General features: G+C 48.9%; 1 protein-coding gene across 1 annotated transcript in view; it reads left to right on the forward strand.

Moving 5' to 3' along the window:
* The window catches only part of ITGA9 (integrin subunit alpha 9), a 345,733-nt gene that overhangs the window by 14,278 nt on the left and 313,447 nt on the right, over positions 1-18,008 (forward strand). Inside the window, exons 2-4 of the mRNA XM_061196493.1 lie at positions 2,345-2,472; positions 4,684-4,790; positions 14,891-15,014. Of these exons, the coding sequence (XP_061052476.1) occupies positions 2,345-2,472; positions 4,684-4,790; positions 14,891-15,014 (359 nt within the window). The remainder of the gene's footprint in view (positions 1-2,344; positions 2,473-4,683; positions 4,791-14,890; positions 15,015-18,008) is intronic.

The raw sequence follows: 18,008 nt of genomic DNA on the forward strand, positions 1-18,008 counted from the left end.
CTGCCCGGGGAGCGCTGGCGGGTTGCAGATCCTGGGCTGTTACTGAGCCTCAGCAGGCAGCTTGGGGGTGCCCCTCACTGTTGGGGGCCTGGCTCCTCTCACCCCCCAGTGTGGTATGATTTGATTCCTCATAGGATCAGATCCAGACTCTCTGAGACTGACCTGGAAAGAAAGGTTCCACTAAGGAGACCCTAGCCTGGGGTTGAAGGATTGGGCTCAGGGACCCACGTGCCTCCTTGTGAACCTGACACCATGTCTCGGAGCCAGATTAGGGTGGTGTCCCTTGTGGGATCTGCCAGCCTTTGCTGAAAGCCCGTCTGAGGGTCTCAGCCCTCCGTTTTCTGATCTGGAGATCTCCACCCCTTCGCTCAGCTGGAGCGTCGGAGAGGAGCAGCGTCATTCTGAGACCAGGGTCGGGGTGAACGTTCAAGATCCCAAGATGAAGGTGGCTTTTAGGACAGAGTTGGGGGAGCCTTTGTCAGCTTTCTACAGCCCCAGGGAGGCTGTTTAAGGTCCTTCTAACCTGTGCTTTTAGATACCTTTTCCAGAGATGCATGACGGAGAATGCTTTCCATTCCAAGGCCAGTGGGAAATGATCTATTTCATAACATGCCCGATACCCTTGGGAGGGAATCGCATCTCCCTTCCGGGCTGCTTGAGATACGGGGCAGCTCACGTTCCCGTTGAGCAGTGGCTTGGCACTGTCTACTCTTTGAACATCAGCATGGGTTTTGTTTAAAGTTTCATTGTACAGGTCCTTGTAGCTCAGCACCAGCCATTCCTGACTGGGGGTAGTTAGTATTCTTTGCTACAGCTCTTCGGTTGACTGCTTTCCAGAAACAATGCACAAAACTGTAGGTCAGAAATGTTTTTGTAACATCTGGAGGGGAATGTGTGCCATTCCCCCATGTTCTGTACCCAAATGTGTGTCTCTGTCATCTTGGCGTGTCTTGCTCTTTTCCTCCAGTGGGCAAGGGCCCTGCTGGGGACGGCTCATCCCCAGGGCAGCTTTTCAGTTCAAGATGAAAGATGCACAGCCATGTTCTTGCCCTGTTGTAGCCAAACTCTTCTATCTCCGGTTTGCTTTGGGCTAGAGGACGCAGTTTATAATTCCACATTGCTGCTACTTCTTTCCTGTCACCCCTAAATGTACACGTTGTGTGTGGCAGGGAGGGGCATGAGGGGGACATGGGAGAAAAGGCATTTCTAAATTTCTTTTTTATTTATTCACTAAAGTTTTAAAAAAGTTCAAGTGTAACCCATCCAGAAAAGTGCCCATTGACATATCTACGATTGAATAAATTTTCACAAATTTGTATAAACACCACTCAGTTTGAAAAAGAGAACATTTTAAGCACCTCCCTCCAGGAGCCCTTCTTCCTGGTTACAACCCTCTTCCATTTCCCGAGGTAGCCAACCTTTAACACAACCGTTAAATTTCACCTAGTTTTGAACATCAGATAAGTGGAATCAGGCAGTGAGTTCACTACTGTCCCCAATGTCTTTTGCTCAGTGTTTGTGAGATTCATCCATGAGGTTGCAGTTGACTGTTCATTGATTTTCATTGCTGTATAGAATTCTATTTCTACACCACAGTTTATTTATGCATTCTAGCATTGATGGATCTTTGGGTTTCTTCTAGTTTGGGGCCGTTACACACCCAGCTGTGAACATTTTGTGCATGTCTCCTGTAGACATATGTGTGTTTCTGCTGGGTATGTTCCTAGATATGAGATTGCTGGGTCAGAAGGTAGGCACTGTTTTAGCTTTCTTAGGAGTTGTTGAATCACTTTTGCAAAGTGGTCGTGATGGTTTACACTCCCCACAGAAGGGTGTGAGGGTCGCAGACGCTCCATATCCTTGTCAGCACTTGGCGTTTTCAGTCCTTTTGGTTTTAGCCTTCTAGGTGGTATGAAGTGGTATCTCATTTGGATTTCTCTGATAACTAATAGAGTTGAGCACCTTTTCATATGTTTATTGGCCATTTATCTTTCTTCATCAATGATCTGTTCAAGTCTTTGGTCTATTATTCTATTGGTTTGTCTGTATTTTTGTTATTGATTTGTGGGAGTTCTTTATACATTCTGGATAGGAACTGTTCGGTGGTGGTATGTGTTCCCAACCAAACTCAGATTTTTTTTCCAGGCATGTTAAAATCATAACAGGTTCACTGTAGGAGTCCCTCCCCTCTGCCCCCACCCCCCTCCAGCACTGTGTAATGCTGGGGTATGATCTCCCAGGGAGCATTCAGACAACACACCCATGGCTGGGTGAGGATTTAACCATTGGCTGCCCTTTCTTAGTACCGGGTTGTGACCAAATGCCTTTTCTTCTTGATGTGCAGGGTCCTTGTGGGTGCACCAAAGGCGGATTCCAAGTACAGCACTTCAGTGAAGTCCCCTGGGGCTGTGTTTAAGTGCCGCGTCCACACCAACCCTGACCGGAGATGCACCGAACTGGACATGGCTCGAGGTGGGTGGATTTTCACTGCCACGATGGGAATGGGTATCACACCCTCACACTTTCCTCTTTTTCTTCCTGATTATTCATCCATTTTTCTTTCCTTCCTTCCTTCTTTCCTTCCTTCCTTCCTTCCACCCATCCACCCACCACATATTGAGTACTGTTACTTCGTAAGCACTGGGATACACCAAAGATCCTACTATCCTGGGCCTTATAAATTAGTAGGCAAAGAGATATTAAACAAATAATTGAGTGTGAGAAGATCAGAGGGGAGGTGAGTATTTGATTTGATCTAGAGTGGAGGGTCTGGGGCAGTGACTTCTGCAATGACTGGAAAGATGCACAGCAGTAAGCCGGGCAGGTACAGGAGGGAGAACCTCCAAGTGGAGGAAAGTTTGTGCCATTTTAGAATTCAGAGCAAGCACAGCATCACTGGAGTGGTGAGCAGGGGAGCGTGGAAGCAGAGGAGGTTGGTGAGGTGGGCTGGGGCTGGACCACACAGGGCCCGACAGGCTGGGGTAAGGTGTTGGGATTCTATCCTACGTGCAAGGTGGGAGGCCATTAAAAGCAATCTTAGGTTTTATGTTTTAAGTAGGAAAAGATATGACTGAGGGATGTTTTTTAAAAGCCCACTTGGTCTGGTGGAAAATATATCATCTTTGGAGTCAGATCTGCCTGGGTTCAGAGCCCAGCTCTGCCAGTTACTCACTGGCACTTACTGGGAATGTCCCAGAGCCTCTTTGGCCTCAGTTGCCTCACCTGTAAAATCAGAAGGAAGATAGCTATCTCCTAAGGATTACCTTGAGAGGATTGATGAGATAATAGAGATGAATACACAGAACTGTGCTTGGCACATAGTAGGTTCTCAATAAGTAAGAGCTATATTTTATTGTACTCATCAATTCAAGACCTCACTTTCTCCAAAGTCCTCTCCCCTCAAGATCTTCTAACTATTATTTTTTTTAAATGAAGAATTGTCATGATTTTCTTTAGCAGAAATAGGGGAGGTGTCCACGGTGTCTACGACTGGTTTGTGGGCTGTTTGTTACTGGTATATAACAAATTAAGGAGCTTACTTCGTAATATAGATCAATGTACTGCTTCCTTCCTTGAGAAAGTCTTGCTATGAAAAAAAATTGACTGAATTAAACAACATACGTGGTGGTGGAGTCAATTTACATCTTGTTACAAGTTCCTTATTTACCGGCTGGTAATGTAATAGGGGCGGGGCAGCCGCGCGGCCGTTACCGCGAGACCTTCAGCGCGAGACCGGGAGCACAGCGGTGAGAGGTCCCGCTCCGCAGGGTCAGCAGGGCAGCGGTCCTCGCGGCGGAGAGTGCGGAGACAGGCGGATCGTGGCCTTCTCCCCGGGGCCCTCCAGGCCCTTCAGCCTCCGCCGACGGGTGAGCTGGGGGCCCGGGGACAGGCCGAGGGCTGTGTCCTGCAGGGCTCCAGAGCCCTTGTCACTGGGCCCCGGCCTTGAGGCAGCGGCGAACCTCTGCCCCATGCCCACCTCCGCGACCTAATGGCGGTGGCGGTCACCCTGGGTCGCAGTCCGCGGGACCTGGCTCCCAGTTGGGCGGCCTGAGGAGCCTGAGGGCCGGCTGGGTCCTGGGCGCCTGGCTCCCTCAGCGATGACGGCTGGGCGGGGTCTGGGGACCTGGTCCTGCCGGTGCCGCCAGCTGAGATCTGCCTCCTCAGCCGGGCTGGGCACTGGCGGGAGGACCCGGGCAGGGTGACCGGCCCGCGCAGGGACCCCTCCCCTTAACGAGGCCTGGACCTCGGAGGGCAAAAGTTGAGCCTTGGGACCTTGCCCCTTCTTGTCAGAACAGAGACTAACATTTGTTTGGTGGACGTTTACAGGAGCATCGTGACCTGACCATGACCCGACTTCAAGAACAAAGGATCTGACACCAAGAAGCTTCCAACAACTAACCAACCTCCCCACCCCAACCTTTCCTATAAAAGGGCTTTGCTGAAAGCTTTCAGGGAGTTTGGAGTTTTCTAAGGCTTGAGCCACCTGTCACCTTGCAGGGCCCTGCAATAAACCTTTCTCCATTCCCAATTCCGACTTTCGTATTGTTTGGCCTCACTGTGCATCGGCCACAGTGTCCTGCGTTCGGTAACAGTAACAAACACTTGTGTTGTAGACTGCCCTCTGGAAAGCAGACAGCAGAACAGCATTCCTCAGTCCAAGCCTGGCTTTTCTCTTTCCTCCAGGGAAGAATCGGGGCATGCCCTGTGGAAAGACCTGCCGGGAAGACAGAGATGATGAGTGGATGGGGGTGAGCCTGGCCCGGCAGCCCAAGGCTGATGGCCGCGTGCTGGTAAGGCCTCCTGGGGGAGCCATGGGGAGAGGGTGGCACCCTGGAAATGAATGACCTTGACCCCTTAGGAAAGCCGGATGGCATGGCAATAAAGGCATGGCTTTGAGATTGCCTCTTCTGGACTACTACTTGGACAGATGATTAATCTTTTTACTTTCTTCGTCTGTCAAATGTTAATAATGTCTGTCCAGGGTGCTGAGATGTGGCTATTGAAAAATGACAAAGGAAATGTAGGTGAAAAGTACTTTGCAAATCTCATTCATTACATAAGCATTTTCTTGTGGGTATCTTTTAAAATTGTGGTATAACTTACATAAAATGCACAGATCTTAAGATTACAGTTTGGGTTTTGACATTTGTACACACTTGTGTGACCACCCACCCATCAAGATATAGAATATTTCTGTTGTCCCCAAAAGTTATCTTATGTTTCTTACTAGTCAACTACTCCCGCTTCAAGGCAACCACTGTTATGATGTGTATTACTGTGAGTTACTTCTGCTTTTTCAGAAACTTCATATAAATGGAATCCTACAGTGTGTGTTCTTGTGTGTAAGGCTTTTTTTCACTCAAAAGAATACTTTTGAGATTAATCCATATTGTGCGTATCAGTACTTCATTCCTACTTATTCCTACACAGTATAATATTTTATGAAATACATATACGTTGTTTTAAAATAGTCATTTATTTCCCTCCCAAAGTGCATATGATATATTCTGATCCATTAGGTGATTTGAGGGAGATGCAAGGAAAAAGATGTCTTTGCCCTTGAGACTTGCGATATGCTGGGACTGCCCAATAAAGCAGTCATTATTTAAATGTATCAGAATTAGATAAAAAATTCAGTTTAGTCACTCTAGTCACATTTCAAGTGCTCAGTAGTCACAGATGTCTGCTGGCTGCCTTGTTGGCTGGCACAGAGGAAACATTTCCATCATTGTAGAGCTTTTTATTGGCCTCAACAAAATCTCTCACTGACCCAGAGGTCTTGTTTTGTCCATTTTTGTCTTTTACAGTTCTCTCTTGAGGTATAACACTGAAGTTCTTAACATGCACAATTTCAGTGGGGAGCTGGATGGATGTTTTCATGTACATGTACTCATGTATCTGACTTCATAGGCCTTTTCTTGGAAGGTGTATAAAGATTTTTGTTGTAAAAGCATGAGATCAAGAAGGGAAAATAATACTAGCTGCTGTTTATGGAGGGCTTCCTCTGGGCCACAGGCTATAGAGCTGAGGGTTTCACATACATTTAATCCCTGGGGGAAACAGGTTTTCCTTAAGGATCTAGGCAAAGTGTTTCTGACCCCTCCCTGAGGAGTCCATTTTGTGTTAGACTTCTCTGTGCGGGGTTGTTGGTCTGAATTTCACCTGCCTTGTCAGCACAAATTAAGCCTTTTGCCGTTGGACCCCTTTGGGGAGGGAGGAAGCAGCTGGATGCTGTTGCAGCGTCAGAGGGCCTCCCTACTGGACAGCATAGGTCCTGTGGAGGCCCCCATCCCAAAGTTTGCCTTGGTTTCCAGCCCTTTAATCACTGTCACCTGCTGCCCTGGACCCTCTCCAACCTCTGCCTTCCCCCAGAGGTGGTGGCCTGACCTTGACCGCGTGACCAGGCCCCAGGAGGCTTGTCTGCCATCCTATGGGAAGGAAGGGAAGAAGCTGATCCATCTATAAATCACAGTGGCCCTGAGGTCAATATTAAGAACAAAGGAGGTGGTGGCCTGGTGACAGCAAAATACGTAGGGTTCCTGAGAGCCTTGAACCTAGATCCAGTGGTTACTCCCGTGAAAACATGTCCCCTCCCCATGGAAGGATGACGTGGCTGAGAGCTTATTTCCAGAGGGTTCTGCATTTTTGCAAATGAGTATCAGGAGGGGGCCATCTCTGTGGACATGAAGAGCAATGAGGATCACGGGGACAGTTGAGCCAAAGAAGCCAAGAAGGCAGAGCTGGAGGGTTTGTGCCAATGGTGCTGTGATTATCCTGTTCTAATTCATTGCATGCAAAGCTAATTTTCTCATCTTTTACACAGTTACTGCATCATCTATTTAATAAGCCACTCGGGGTGGGAGGGTGGGGAAGGACGGGCATCCAGCAGCATCTGCTTTCCTCATGGCTTTTTAATACTGTGGTCAAAAACAACATGAAATTTACCATCGTATCCACTGTTACATGTATAGTATAGTAGTGTTAACTATATATACATCATTGTAGAGCAGACTTCTAGAACTTTTTCATCTTGCAAAACAAACTCTAAACCATCGAACAATAACTCGCCCTCTCCCCCTCCCCACAACTTCCTTTTCTTAAGAGTTTGGCAACTTTACATACTGCATGATTCCATTTGTATGACGCATTTGTCTTTTGTGTGTGTGTGTGTGAGTTAAAATTTTTTACCTAAAAATATTGCATACATCCTTTTACTTTTTCACTTAATGTTACATTTTTTTTTAAATTTTTTATAAATTTATTTATTTTATTTATTTATTTTTGGCTGTGTTGGGTCTTTGTTGCTGCGCGCGCGCTTTCTCTAGTTGTGGCGAGCGGGGGCTACTCTTCGTTGCAGTGCGTGGGCTTCTTACAGTGGCTTCTCTTGTTGCGGAGCATGGGCTCTAGGTGCGTGGGCTTCAGTAGTGGTGGCACGCGGGCTCAGTAGTTGTGACTCGTGGGCTCTAGAGCACAGGCTCAGTAGTTGTGGCTCACGGGCTTAGTTGCTCCGCGGCATGTGGGATCTTCCGGGACCAGGGCTCGAACCTGTGTCCCCTGAATTGGCAGGCGGATTCTTAAGCACTGCGCCACCAGGGAAGCCCCGATGTTACATTTTTAAAGTTTTGTCAATGTGGTTAATATTCTCTATAGTAGTCTTTTTTTTTTGGTGACTGGCTGATTTCACTTGGCATAGTGTCCTCAAGTTTCATCCATATTGTAGCATAGGACAGGATTTCCTTAATTTTTAAGGCTCAGTAATATTTCACTGTACGTATGTACTACATTTTCTTTATCCATTCATCCATTGATGGATATTTGGGTTGCTTCTACGTCTTTTTTTTTTTTTTTTTTTTTTGGCCATGCCGCTTAGCATGCAGGATCTTAGTTCCCTGACCAGGGATCGAACCTGGGCCCCCTGCAGTGGAAGAGCGGAGTTCCAACCACTGGACCGCCAGGGAAGTCCTGCTTCCACGTGTTGGCTATTGTCAATAATGCTGCTATGAACATGGGTGTGCAAATCTCTCTTCAAGATCCTGTTTTCAGGGGCTTCCCTGGTGGCGCAGTGGTTAAGAATCTGCCTGCCAATTCAGGGGACACGGGTTCAAGCCCTGGTCTGGGAAGATCCCACATGCCGCGGAGCGACTAAGCCCGTGCGCCACAATTACCGAGCCTGCGCGTCTGGAGCCTGTGCTCCGCAACGGGAGAGGCTGCGACGGTGAGAGGCCTGCGCACCGCGATGAAGAGTGGCCCCTGCTCGCCGCAACTGGAGAAAGCCCTCGCACAGAAACGAAGACTCAACACAGCCAAAAATAAATATAAATAAATAAATTAATTAAAAAAAAAAAAGATCCTGTTTTCAGTTCTTTTGTATATAAACCCAGAAGTGGGATTGCTAAATCCTATGGTAATTCTATTTTTAATTTTTTGAGGAACCTCTATATTGTTTTCCACAGTAGCTGTACCGTTTTACATCCCCACCAACAATGCACAAGAGGAGAGTTCCAATTTCTCCATGTCCTTGTCAACACTTTTTTTTTATGGTGGCCCTCTTAATGGGTATGAGATTGTATCTCATTGTGATTTGTATTGCCCTAATGATTAGTGATGTTGAGCATCTTTTCATGTGCTTGTTGGCCATTTGTATGTCTTCTTTGGAGAAATGTCTGTTCAAGTTCTTTGCTTATTCTTAAATTGGATTTTTTTTTGTTGAGTTGTTCTCGTGGCTTTTTGCACGTGTGCCATCTTGCCAGGAAGCGTCTGTCCCCAGTCCCCTCTGTCCTCCCTGGTTTAGACTCTGCCACCTCCATGAAGCCTGTCATCAGTGACGGTGCTGTCTAGAACAAGCTTGGCATCTTTTGTGTCATTAGGAACTCAGCATTATGTCGTTACCTTATGTGCATGACTTATTTTGTGTATATGTCCTTTCTTTTTTTTTTTTAAATTTATTTATTATTTATTTTTGGTTGCATTGGGTCTTTGTTGCTGTGCGCTGGCTTTCTTTAGTTGTGGTGAGCGGGGGCTACTCTTTGTTGCGGTGCGTGGGCTTCTCATTGTGGTGGCTTCTCTTGTTGTGGAGCACGGGCTCTAGGTGCATGGGCTTCAGTAGTTGTGGCACGCAGGATCAGTAGTTGTGGCTTGTGGGCTCTAGAGCGCAGGCTCAGTAGTTGTGGCACACGGACTTAGTTGCTCCGTGGCATGTGGAATCTTCCCGGACCGGGGCTCGAACCCGTGTCCCCACATTGGCAGGCGGGTTCTTAACCACTGCACCACCAGGGAAACCCTATATGTCCTTTCTAATGGAAACCACTTAGGTATAGAGACCATATCTTCTACCCTTTTAACTCTCAGCACGTGGAGAAGGTCTCTCTAAGGAGTGGGTCTGAAAGTGTGTTTGAATAATGTAGGGGCTGAGCGTCACTGTTAAAACAATTAGAAACGAAATTAGTTGCCATCTCTTCTTGGTGGCTGATTCTAAGCAGTTGATGGAAGCTTGAGGCAAAGGATGTAAATTGCTCCTAGGAAATGACAGGTGACAACAGGGTCCAAGGAGTGGCCGCCTAGTCCATATTCATGTTTTGGAGGCTTCATATCCATTTGCTTTTTCTTTAATGTCTTATTTCTACCTGTCAAAGCTTTCTGGGAGGCAGGTATTTATTTTAAAATTAAGAACAGGAAGATATGTGTTATTCAAATATGTTTTGAGAACTTGGGAGGTGCCCGGGGGTGTGGGCATGACACCTGTACGCCCAAGGAGCATCATATTGGATTCCAAGGTTGGGCTTGAAGAGGGAGAGGTGGGATGGCTTTTTTTGAAAATGGCATCTGGTGCTGATTTAAAAGTAAAGAACAGATGGAGAGTTTGAAAGCTGTGACAGGGAGTCAGGTATCTCGATGACACATGGCATTTTCTGGCCCCATGGACCGGCAGCCAGCTCTGGCAAGACCCAGGACGTTGGGCTGGTCTGGCAGGCTGCCCTTGGCTCAGTACCTGCCAGTCTCGGATCCACGCACGTTGTGGTTCCTTCCATTGCCCCAGGGAACAAATGATGCCTGGAGTGAACACCGCATTGGGATTAGAGGCAAGCCCTTTCCCTTCCCGCACTCCCAGATGCAGATGACAGTTTAGGGGGAAAAATCACTTCTGGTAATAACCACCCAACAAACCCAGTACGGGCACTGAGTCGTCTCTTGGACCTGGGAGGGCAACTCACAATGTTCAAGTCTGACATTTCTGCTTTTCAGCAGAGTCTGCAAGCCTCAGACAACAACTGAAGTCAGCATCTAGCTGACTTCTGGGAGGAAGCGGTGTTCTCCAGCTCTATCTCTTGGCTGTTTCCTTTCCAAGCATCAGGGCAGTTGCTATCTATTCACCACTTCTCATCTGTCCATTTTTTCAAAGCCGCAAGATACACTTTTGCATTTACTTCTGTTGCTTTGTTTCCTGATTTTTTTTTTAAGTGAACTTTTTGTTGAGCTTTAACATCCATGCAGGGAAGTGCACAAATCATCTGTGTACATCTAGATGAGTTTTCAGTAGGTGAACATTTTCAGAATGAGTTTCCCAGAACCCCAGAAGTCACCTTCCCTGGACCTCCCAGGCCATTCCCTCCTCCCTTGGAGGGGAAGCTTCTTTGGGGGGGTGGGATCTGTGGCATCAGGGCCCTGATCCCCTCCATCCCCTCTTCTCAGTGGCCCAGGGCCTGGCCCAGCCTGTGCTGGATGGACCCGAGGCATGGGAAAGCTCCGGCCATCTGTGCATGGCAAATGCATGTGTAAGAGGGTGAGGGGACGGGAGTGGCGGCGGGGGGGCGGGGGCGGTGCGGCGCGTGGGGTGGGAGACGTACATGCTGCTGTGGCTGAGCCATCGGAAAGGCCCAGTACCCACCACCCCCAGGAAGGACGTGTGTTTCCATTACAAGAAAGCCCTTCAAAATATACTCATCTCTTTATCCTTTTGGGAGGAAGAACAACCCTTATAACCTGAAGTATGTAAGATGCTAAGATTTGGGGTGGTCTGCCTAGAGGGGTGGGATAGGGAGGGTGGGAGGGAGACGCAAGAGGGAGGGGATATGGGGATATACGTATATACGTATAGCTGATTCACTTTGTTGTACAGCAGAAACTAACACAACAATGTAAAGCAATTATACTGCAATAAAATGTTAAAAAAAAAAAGATTTGGGGTGGTCCTAGACCCTCCCCCCTCTTTTGTTATAATTCTTTGGAATCCAAGTTGGAATAAGTCTTGCTGTTTCCAGAGGGTGCTCTCTTTCTCCTGTTGGTCTTGCCTGCTCTGCCCACACCCCCCGCCTCCCTCACAGCAGAACTCATTTGGAGAGATTGATGGAGATATTAATGCTTTGGAGACAGTCCCTAGGAATTTTTCTTAATGTAGGAGTCAGATTGACATGCGTGTATATATAAGGATAATTGGGACTAAACAAAGTCTTTTCTTTCTGTAATTTATGTTCAGAGACACTTTTCCTTGTTTTCTTACACGCAAACTGCCTTTGGCGATTTGATCTCTGACCTCACAGAATGCATTAATTTTAGTTTAGTTTATTGTGAAATGCAATCTTTGGATCTTCTAGAAATTCCCCGAGATCATTTCTTAAATAGTTTATGCCACTTAAAAAAAAAAGACAATAAGGCTTACCTGGTGGCGCAGTGGTTAAGAATCTTCCTGCTAATGCAGGGGACACGGGTTCGAGCCCTGGTCGGGGAAGATCCCACATGCCGCGGAGCACCTAAGCCCGTGCGCCACAACTACTGAGCCTGCGCTCTAGAGCCCACGAGCCACAACTACTGAAGTCCGTGCGCCTAAAGCCGTGCTCTGCAACAAGAGAAGCCACCGCAATGAGAAGCCCGCACACCGCAACCCACACAGCCATCAATCAATCAATCAATCAATCAATAAGACAATAAGCTAGACATTAAATACAGAAAGTCCATCCTTACAAGAGTCAGCGTGCGTCATGGTAAGCACCCGCCTCGACCCTTTTCGGTCCCTCTAACCCAGAAATACAGTAAAACATGGTAAGCCCATGAGCTTTGCCAAATCCATAAACTAAAATATAACTAATGTACCAGCTAATTATATGGTAAGTGATTCAGATTTGCAAACTATCAGAATTTGGTGAGAAATAAAATAAAATTAAAAAACTTAGTGGAGTGGAGTGATGATCCACCGAGTGATACTGTTGTTTAGCTTCTTGCCTGATATCATTTCGGTCTATTGAGAAATGTGCTAGAAGCGCAGAATAGTACCATGCGGGGAGGATTGAAGGTGGTTTGCAGTATAAGGAACAATGAGATTAACGTCATAGGGTAGGAGGCAAGTGTGGGCAAGCTGAGGTTTCTCGCCGCTCTGAGTGTCCTCATTTTCCCGTGGACAGAGAGCAGCCTTGTCAAGGGCCCTTGGGCGGTTTGCTTGAAGGGATGAAGACCAGAGAGGCTGGCAGGCAGTGAATTTCTTTGTAGAGTGACCTCAGGGATAGCCAGGCCCTGGAGAGCTCCCCCACCGCCCAGGGCCTGGGCATCCTGTTCGACCCCAGAGAGGTCATTTCGGGGGTCCTGAGACCTGTGGAGAGGCTCTAAGGGCAATAGCTACCCGACCTGCCTCAAAGGGTGGGTTTTGATGGCTTCTCAGGTGGGTATTGGGAGTTATAAGTTGGAAATGTTTTCTAGTAAGACAAGGAGGACTCTGAAATGTGGGTTCCTGTGTTGTTTGCAGCACTTACCAGCTCTGGAACTTAAGCAAAGCACTCTCTGATACCCAGGGTTCCAGTACAGAAAATGGAATTCTAAGACACCTCCCCACCTTCCAGGGTTACAGAAGCGGTCAGATGTGTACCATGTAAATGCTGAATGTTACAGCCTACAAAAACAGTGTGTTTGATGCAAACAAAGACGTGAAACACTTTGATTATTTTAAAATGCAGTATTTTAAGAAAATGCATCTGTTGGCCAGAGTGAAGCAACCTGATAACAGAAGTGAGTGTGAATGTCCACGAGAAACAGGCGGGGCTAGGCAGAGTGCACACCTTTTCAGGAAGCAGCTGGGCTCCTCACCAGCTGCGCGGGTGAACTCGAGTGTGAGGCTGGGTGTGTCCAGTGCTGGTGGGGAAGGATGCGAGTCTTGTGTTCCTGCTTCTGGCTCCCAGAACTGCCCTCCCTCCAGGTGTCTCCTGGCACGTTCGACCCCAGTGCTCCCCAGAGGCTCCCCTCCAGAGCTAACCAGAGGGTTGGTCTCACCTCCTCGCATGTGCCAAGCTCTCGCCCACCTCAGGGCCCCTCCCAGTTGCTCCCTTACTTTCTTCAGGTCTCTGCTCAGATGTCACCTCCTCGGAGAGGCCCAGGCCACTTCCTGGCATGTGGGACCATCCTGGTGAGATGGAAATGTTCTATATCTTGCTAAGGGTTTGGTTACAGGAGAGTATATTTGTCAAAGCTCATTAGATGGTACACTTGAGATCTGTGCATTTTTCTGTATGTAAATTTACTTCAAAAGACCGTCAACAAACATTTACTTCTGATTAATGATATAAAACAGTCAAATATCAGCAACTTCATATGGTTTAACCGAATGCTTTTCCCTGAACGTGAAAAGGAGCTCCTGAAGGTGCTCCACGGACCAGTGGCCTTGGCTCACCTGGGGGCTTGTTAGAAATGCAGATTCTCAGGGCCCTGAAGACTGGCCGAGCCAGCTCTCTGGGTGGGGCCCAGCGGTCTGTGATTTAGTAAGGCTTCCACGTGATTCTGAAGGGTCTCACATTTAATGGAGGCCGATGGCTGCTCCGTGGGCAAACAGGTAGCACCTTGAAGCTTAGGGTCTGTTTTGGGTGGAGCAGCACTCCTCGTCTCTGGCTTTTTCTCAGTATGTTCTTTGGTGAGGACTGGAGTCTGTCTGCTGCACCAGATGGACCTGTGACTGTTCACTGCTGCATCCTCAGTGCCCAGCTCAGAGCCTGGTGCATAGTAGGTGCTCAATAAATACTTGATGGAGGAATGAACAGGTGCATGTGTGGGGCACGCACAGCGGATCCATCCTGGCCCGAGGGCCCTGAAGCGGGTATTGGGTGCTTGTCTTATCCTCTGCCTGGTTTCCTTTTCTGTCCTTTCCTGCTCTCCCCACATCTGGTGGGTCCCTGGGCCCATCAGCTCCACCTCTATATCGTGAGGTCACCCCCTTCTCCCATCTCCACTGCCCCTGTCCTGGTGCAGGCAGCAGCATCTCTCACCTGATGTTCATTTCCACCCTTGCCTGTCTACAGTCTCCACTCGGCAGCCCAGTTATCTTTCCAAACTGTGAGTCAGACCATGCCACTTGCCTGTGTAAGACCCTCTGTCAGCACATCCACTAAAGTCACAGTCATCCCCAAGGTCTATAAGACTCCCGGGGCCTGGCCTCTGTCCCCTCTCTGACCTCAACTCCCTCCAGAGCAGCCCCACGGGCCTCCTTTCTTTCTCTGGACCCTCTAAGCCTTCTTCTCTGTTGCCCCTGATATTCCCTTCTGGAGGACTTCCCTCTGTGCCCAGTGTGTTTGGCTCTGTCTCATCCTTTTGGCTGCCCCTGGCCTCCAGGTGAAAACTGTCCTCCCCACTCCCAGATTCTCAGTCCATAACCCAGTGTCTTTCCTTTCCGGCACTTGCTAGGATCCCCATTTGTTTGTATGTTTGTTGATTGTCTGCCGCTCCCAGGGGCGCTCCCCAGGCTCTCGCAGTTTGCTGATGCCCACCCAGCACAGCACCTGGGCTGGATGGGAGAGGAAGTGGCTTCCTGGCCCCTCTGCACCTCTCTCCTCCTACGGAACCACCTGGCACTGCTGGGCTCTGCTTTGTGACCTCCTGGGCTTGACTCTTCTGCTCTGAACCTCTCTCTGTCCTCTAGGCCTGTGCCCACCGCTGGAAGAACATCTACTACGAAACAGACCACATCCTGCCCCACGGCTTCTGTTACATCATTCCATCCAACCTCCAGGCCCAAGGCAGGACGCTGATCCCTTGCTATGAAGGTGAGCTCTGACTGATCCTCCCTCTCGCTTTCTGACCCCACGTCATGCCCCAAACAACCCCCAACCATCTCCACACCACCATCTGAACACTCTCCCCGGCTTTCCACACTCTAACAGAAGGGCTGCACCGTGTCCCCAGATGGCCCTTTGGTGTCCGAGGATCAGGTAATGAGGAAGATGGGAAGGGGCAGCGTTGCCAGACCCTGCCCAGCCTTGTCCATCTGTGCCACAGAGCCCATGGCGCTTCCCAAGCTTTATGAAGTCTCAGACTGAAATTCACCAGCCTCTTGGTTTCCTGACAATGCCGGATGTTGTGCAACCTTGGGAAACTTGCTTTCCCTCTCTGGGCCTGTTTCCTCCCCATGGAAGTTCAAAGGTTGGCTCAGATGGTCTCCACAGTCCCATGCAGCTCCCAGATGGTCATAACGCTCCCGAGACAACTCCTGGCCATACCCGTGGACAGATGTCCTGAGGCAGGGGGAAGAGAAGGCCCAGGGTTCAGTCACGTCATGACATCCCAAGTCTGGCTTTCCTTCTCATCCAGTCTGCACACCCTGGCAGATGCTGGAGAGTTGGGTGCACCCTCAGCGTGGTTTTAAGATCTCCTTACCAAGGGGCACTTGGGGTTTGGGAAGGAGAATGTTTTCTCAGGCTCCCTACTTAAGATGGTTCTAATGCCTGGGCTGGGGACCACTGAGCCTATCATGACTTAGCTCAGTTGAATTTGAACTTTAAGGATTCAGTGTCATTTACTGTAGTTTTACAGCTTGTGCTCTCAGGGTTTGCTTAGCCTAATTCCAAGTGAGCTAAGTGCTTGGCTGTTTATGTTTTATTTCTCCCCCTAATTTATTTGTTTGGACAGAAGTCTCCACTAGCCCGTGGCCACCTTTCCCTTGGGCCTCCCTGGGTTTTCCCATGTTTCAAATTTTGGCCATTGAAAAGGGGCTTTGGGAAAGGCTGGGTCCCTGCAGGAGGCATGGACCCTCTCCTCTGTGAGGGGGACCCTTTCTTTGATCCCGTGTCAGCATCTGATCAGCTCTGGCAGGACCGTGCTAGGCAACTGAACTCTGGCCCTGTTTATCTCTGTACTGCCCCCATCAGAAGAAAAACCTCATCTGAAAAATAGATGATGATGTGATCAGTCGAGAGGAGGAGGGATAGGTCGTGTAAAGACACAGATGAGGGGCCAGGACTGTGCTGACTGCCCCAGCTGGTTGCTTCCTTTTTTTTCCAGCAGGAAAAGTGAAAAGGCCCTGGAAGAACTTGTTGGGTAGCTTGTGAGGCTGGGAGGAGTGAGGGAATTAGTGGGGACGATGGAGGCTGTGGGGATAGAACCCAACTAATTATGCAATAGGACCAGCAGCACTCTGGTTTTCTCAGAAGTTATCTTGTGAAATAGGGCCACGTTGCCATCCCTAGTGACTCCCCTGTACACCACTGTAAGCGTCAGAAAGCAAAAGACAGCCCTTTGGAGAGGGAGCTGGGGTCACATGTCCATGTGTACCTGTAGCCACTGTGGCTTACACTTTTAAAGGATCTGTTATCAGGCAGCTGGGGGTGGGGGGCGGGATCAGCAGTAGAATGGGGTTGGTCTGGGGACTTTATATAGTCTCTCTCTTTTTTTTTTTTTTGGCCATGCCATGTGGCATGTGGGGATCTTAGTTCCCCAACCAGGGATCAAACCCTTGCCCCCAGCAGTGAAAGCACGGAGTCTTAATCACTGGAAGTGGTTTGTTTTGGAAGTTATTCCATAAGACACCAGTGGGGAGTGGGAAAGTGAGAAAAGGAGGGGAAGGCGGCCCATGAGGGGTGTGGTCCCCACGAAGTTACCAGCCTGGGCCACTGGGATACAATCTCTGGGCCAGCGTAGGACATACACCTCAGAATTATCTTGCCTGAGGGATGAGGGGATGGGTTTGTATCCACTGGGCATCCTGTCCTGCCACGTGTGTGGGCGGGGAAAGCCCCCAGGCAGAGAGATGCAGGTGCTGGCAGGTGGCAGTCAGGCCATGTCACAGAAATGGTAAGGGCCAAGGGGACCTGGGGGCGCCCCCTTGGCGGCGGGGGTTCTGTGTTGCCTTTCTCCTGTTACAGATGAGGATGCTAAGACTCGGCGTTTAAGTAAATTGTCAAAGGTCACTCAAAAGCACATGGTGGATAGAGCTGGGTTTTGAATTTTCATTTGTCTGACCTCAGCAAATCATTTTGTCTCTTGGTGGTTAGTGGGGATTTGTTTTGTGTTTTGGTGTTTCTGGTTTAAATGAGATTTAAATAGGAGCCAGTTGTTCACCCTCTCAAAATAAGAGAGGGTGACTGGACTGTCCCAAAGGTCCAATCATGAGGGAGGGGAACATGAACATTTTGGGTGTTGGTGTTCTCAAGAGCACCTGCCTGTCTTCTTTGCTGGCAGCTCTGGCCTGACCTTGGCGGGAACGTGCAAGCCTCTGTGAGCCAAGGAGGGCACCACAGGGCCAGGTAGCAGGTTGAGTCATGTCTGCTCTACATGTCTGTCACTCACAGTAGAGTGTGAGTTCCGAGCCCACCCCTCTGGGTGTTTCGGACTGTTACCTGAACGTGTTCCCCATAGCTCACTGGTCCCAGGAGAGAGACGTGTGGAACAGACCCAAACCCTAAACCTGCAGCCAGAGCCCAGCTAGGTCATCCAAACCCTAGGTGACCTGTAGATGTGCATGGGAGAAATAAATGCTTGTCATTGTTTGCATGGAGATTTCCTGGTTGTTGCGCAGTAATAGCTGACTGACACAGGCTAATCACAGGAACCCACATTCCTCGTGCAACAGTGGCTGTGGGATGGGCTCCGGCCTCTAGAATCACTCTTTTCTATGGTTGTTCCTTGACTTAATGATGACCAGCTGGAGCCAGCAAGGAAAGTAGCAAAGTGGTCGTGCCCTGCCCAATCCTTCTTTACCACGGGCACCCACACTTCTGTATCCTAACTCATTCAGTGCCCAGGGAGGAGTACGGGGTGGGGCC

The sequence above is a fragment of the Eubalaena glacialis genome, chromosome 7, assembly GCF_028564815.1.
Source record: "Eubalaena glacialis isolate mEubGla1 chromosome 7, mEubGla1.1.hap2.+ XY, whole genome shotgun sequence".
In the NCBI taxonomy this organism is placed as follows: domain Eukaryota; kingdom Metazoa; phylum Chordata; class Mammalia; order Artiodactyla; family Balaenidae; genus Eubalaena; species Eubalaena glacialis.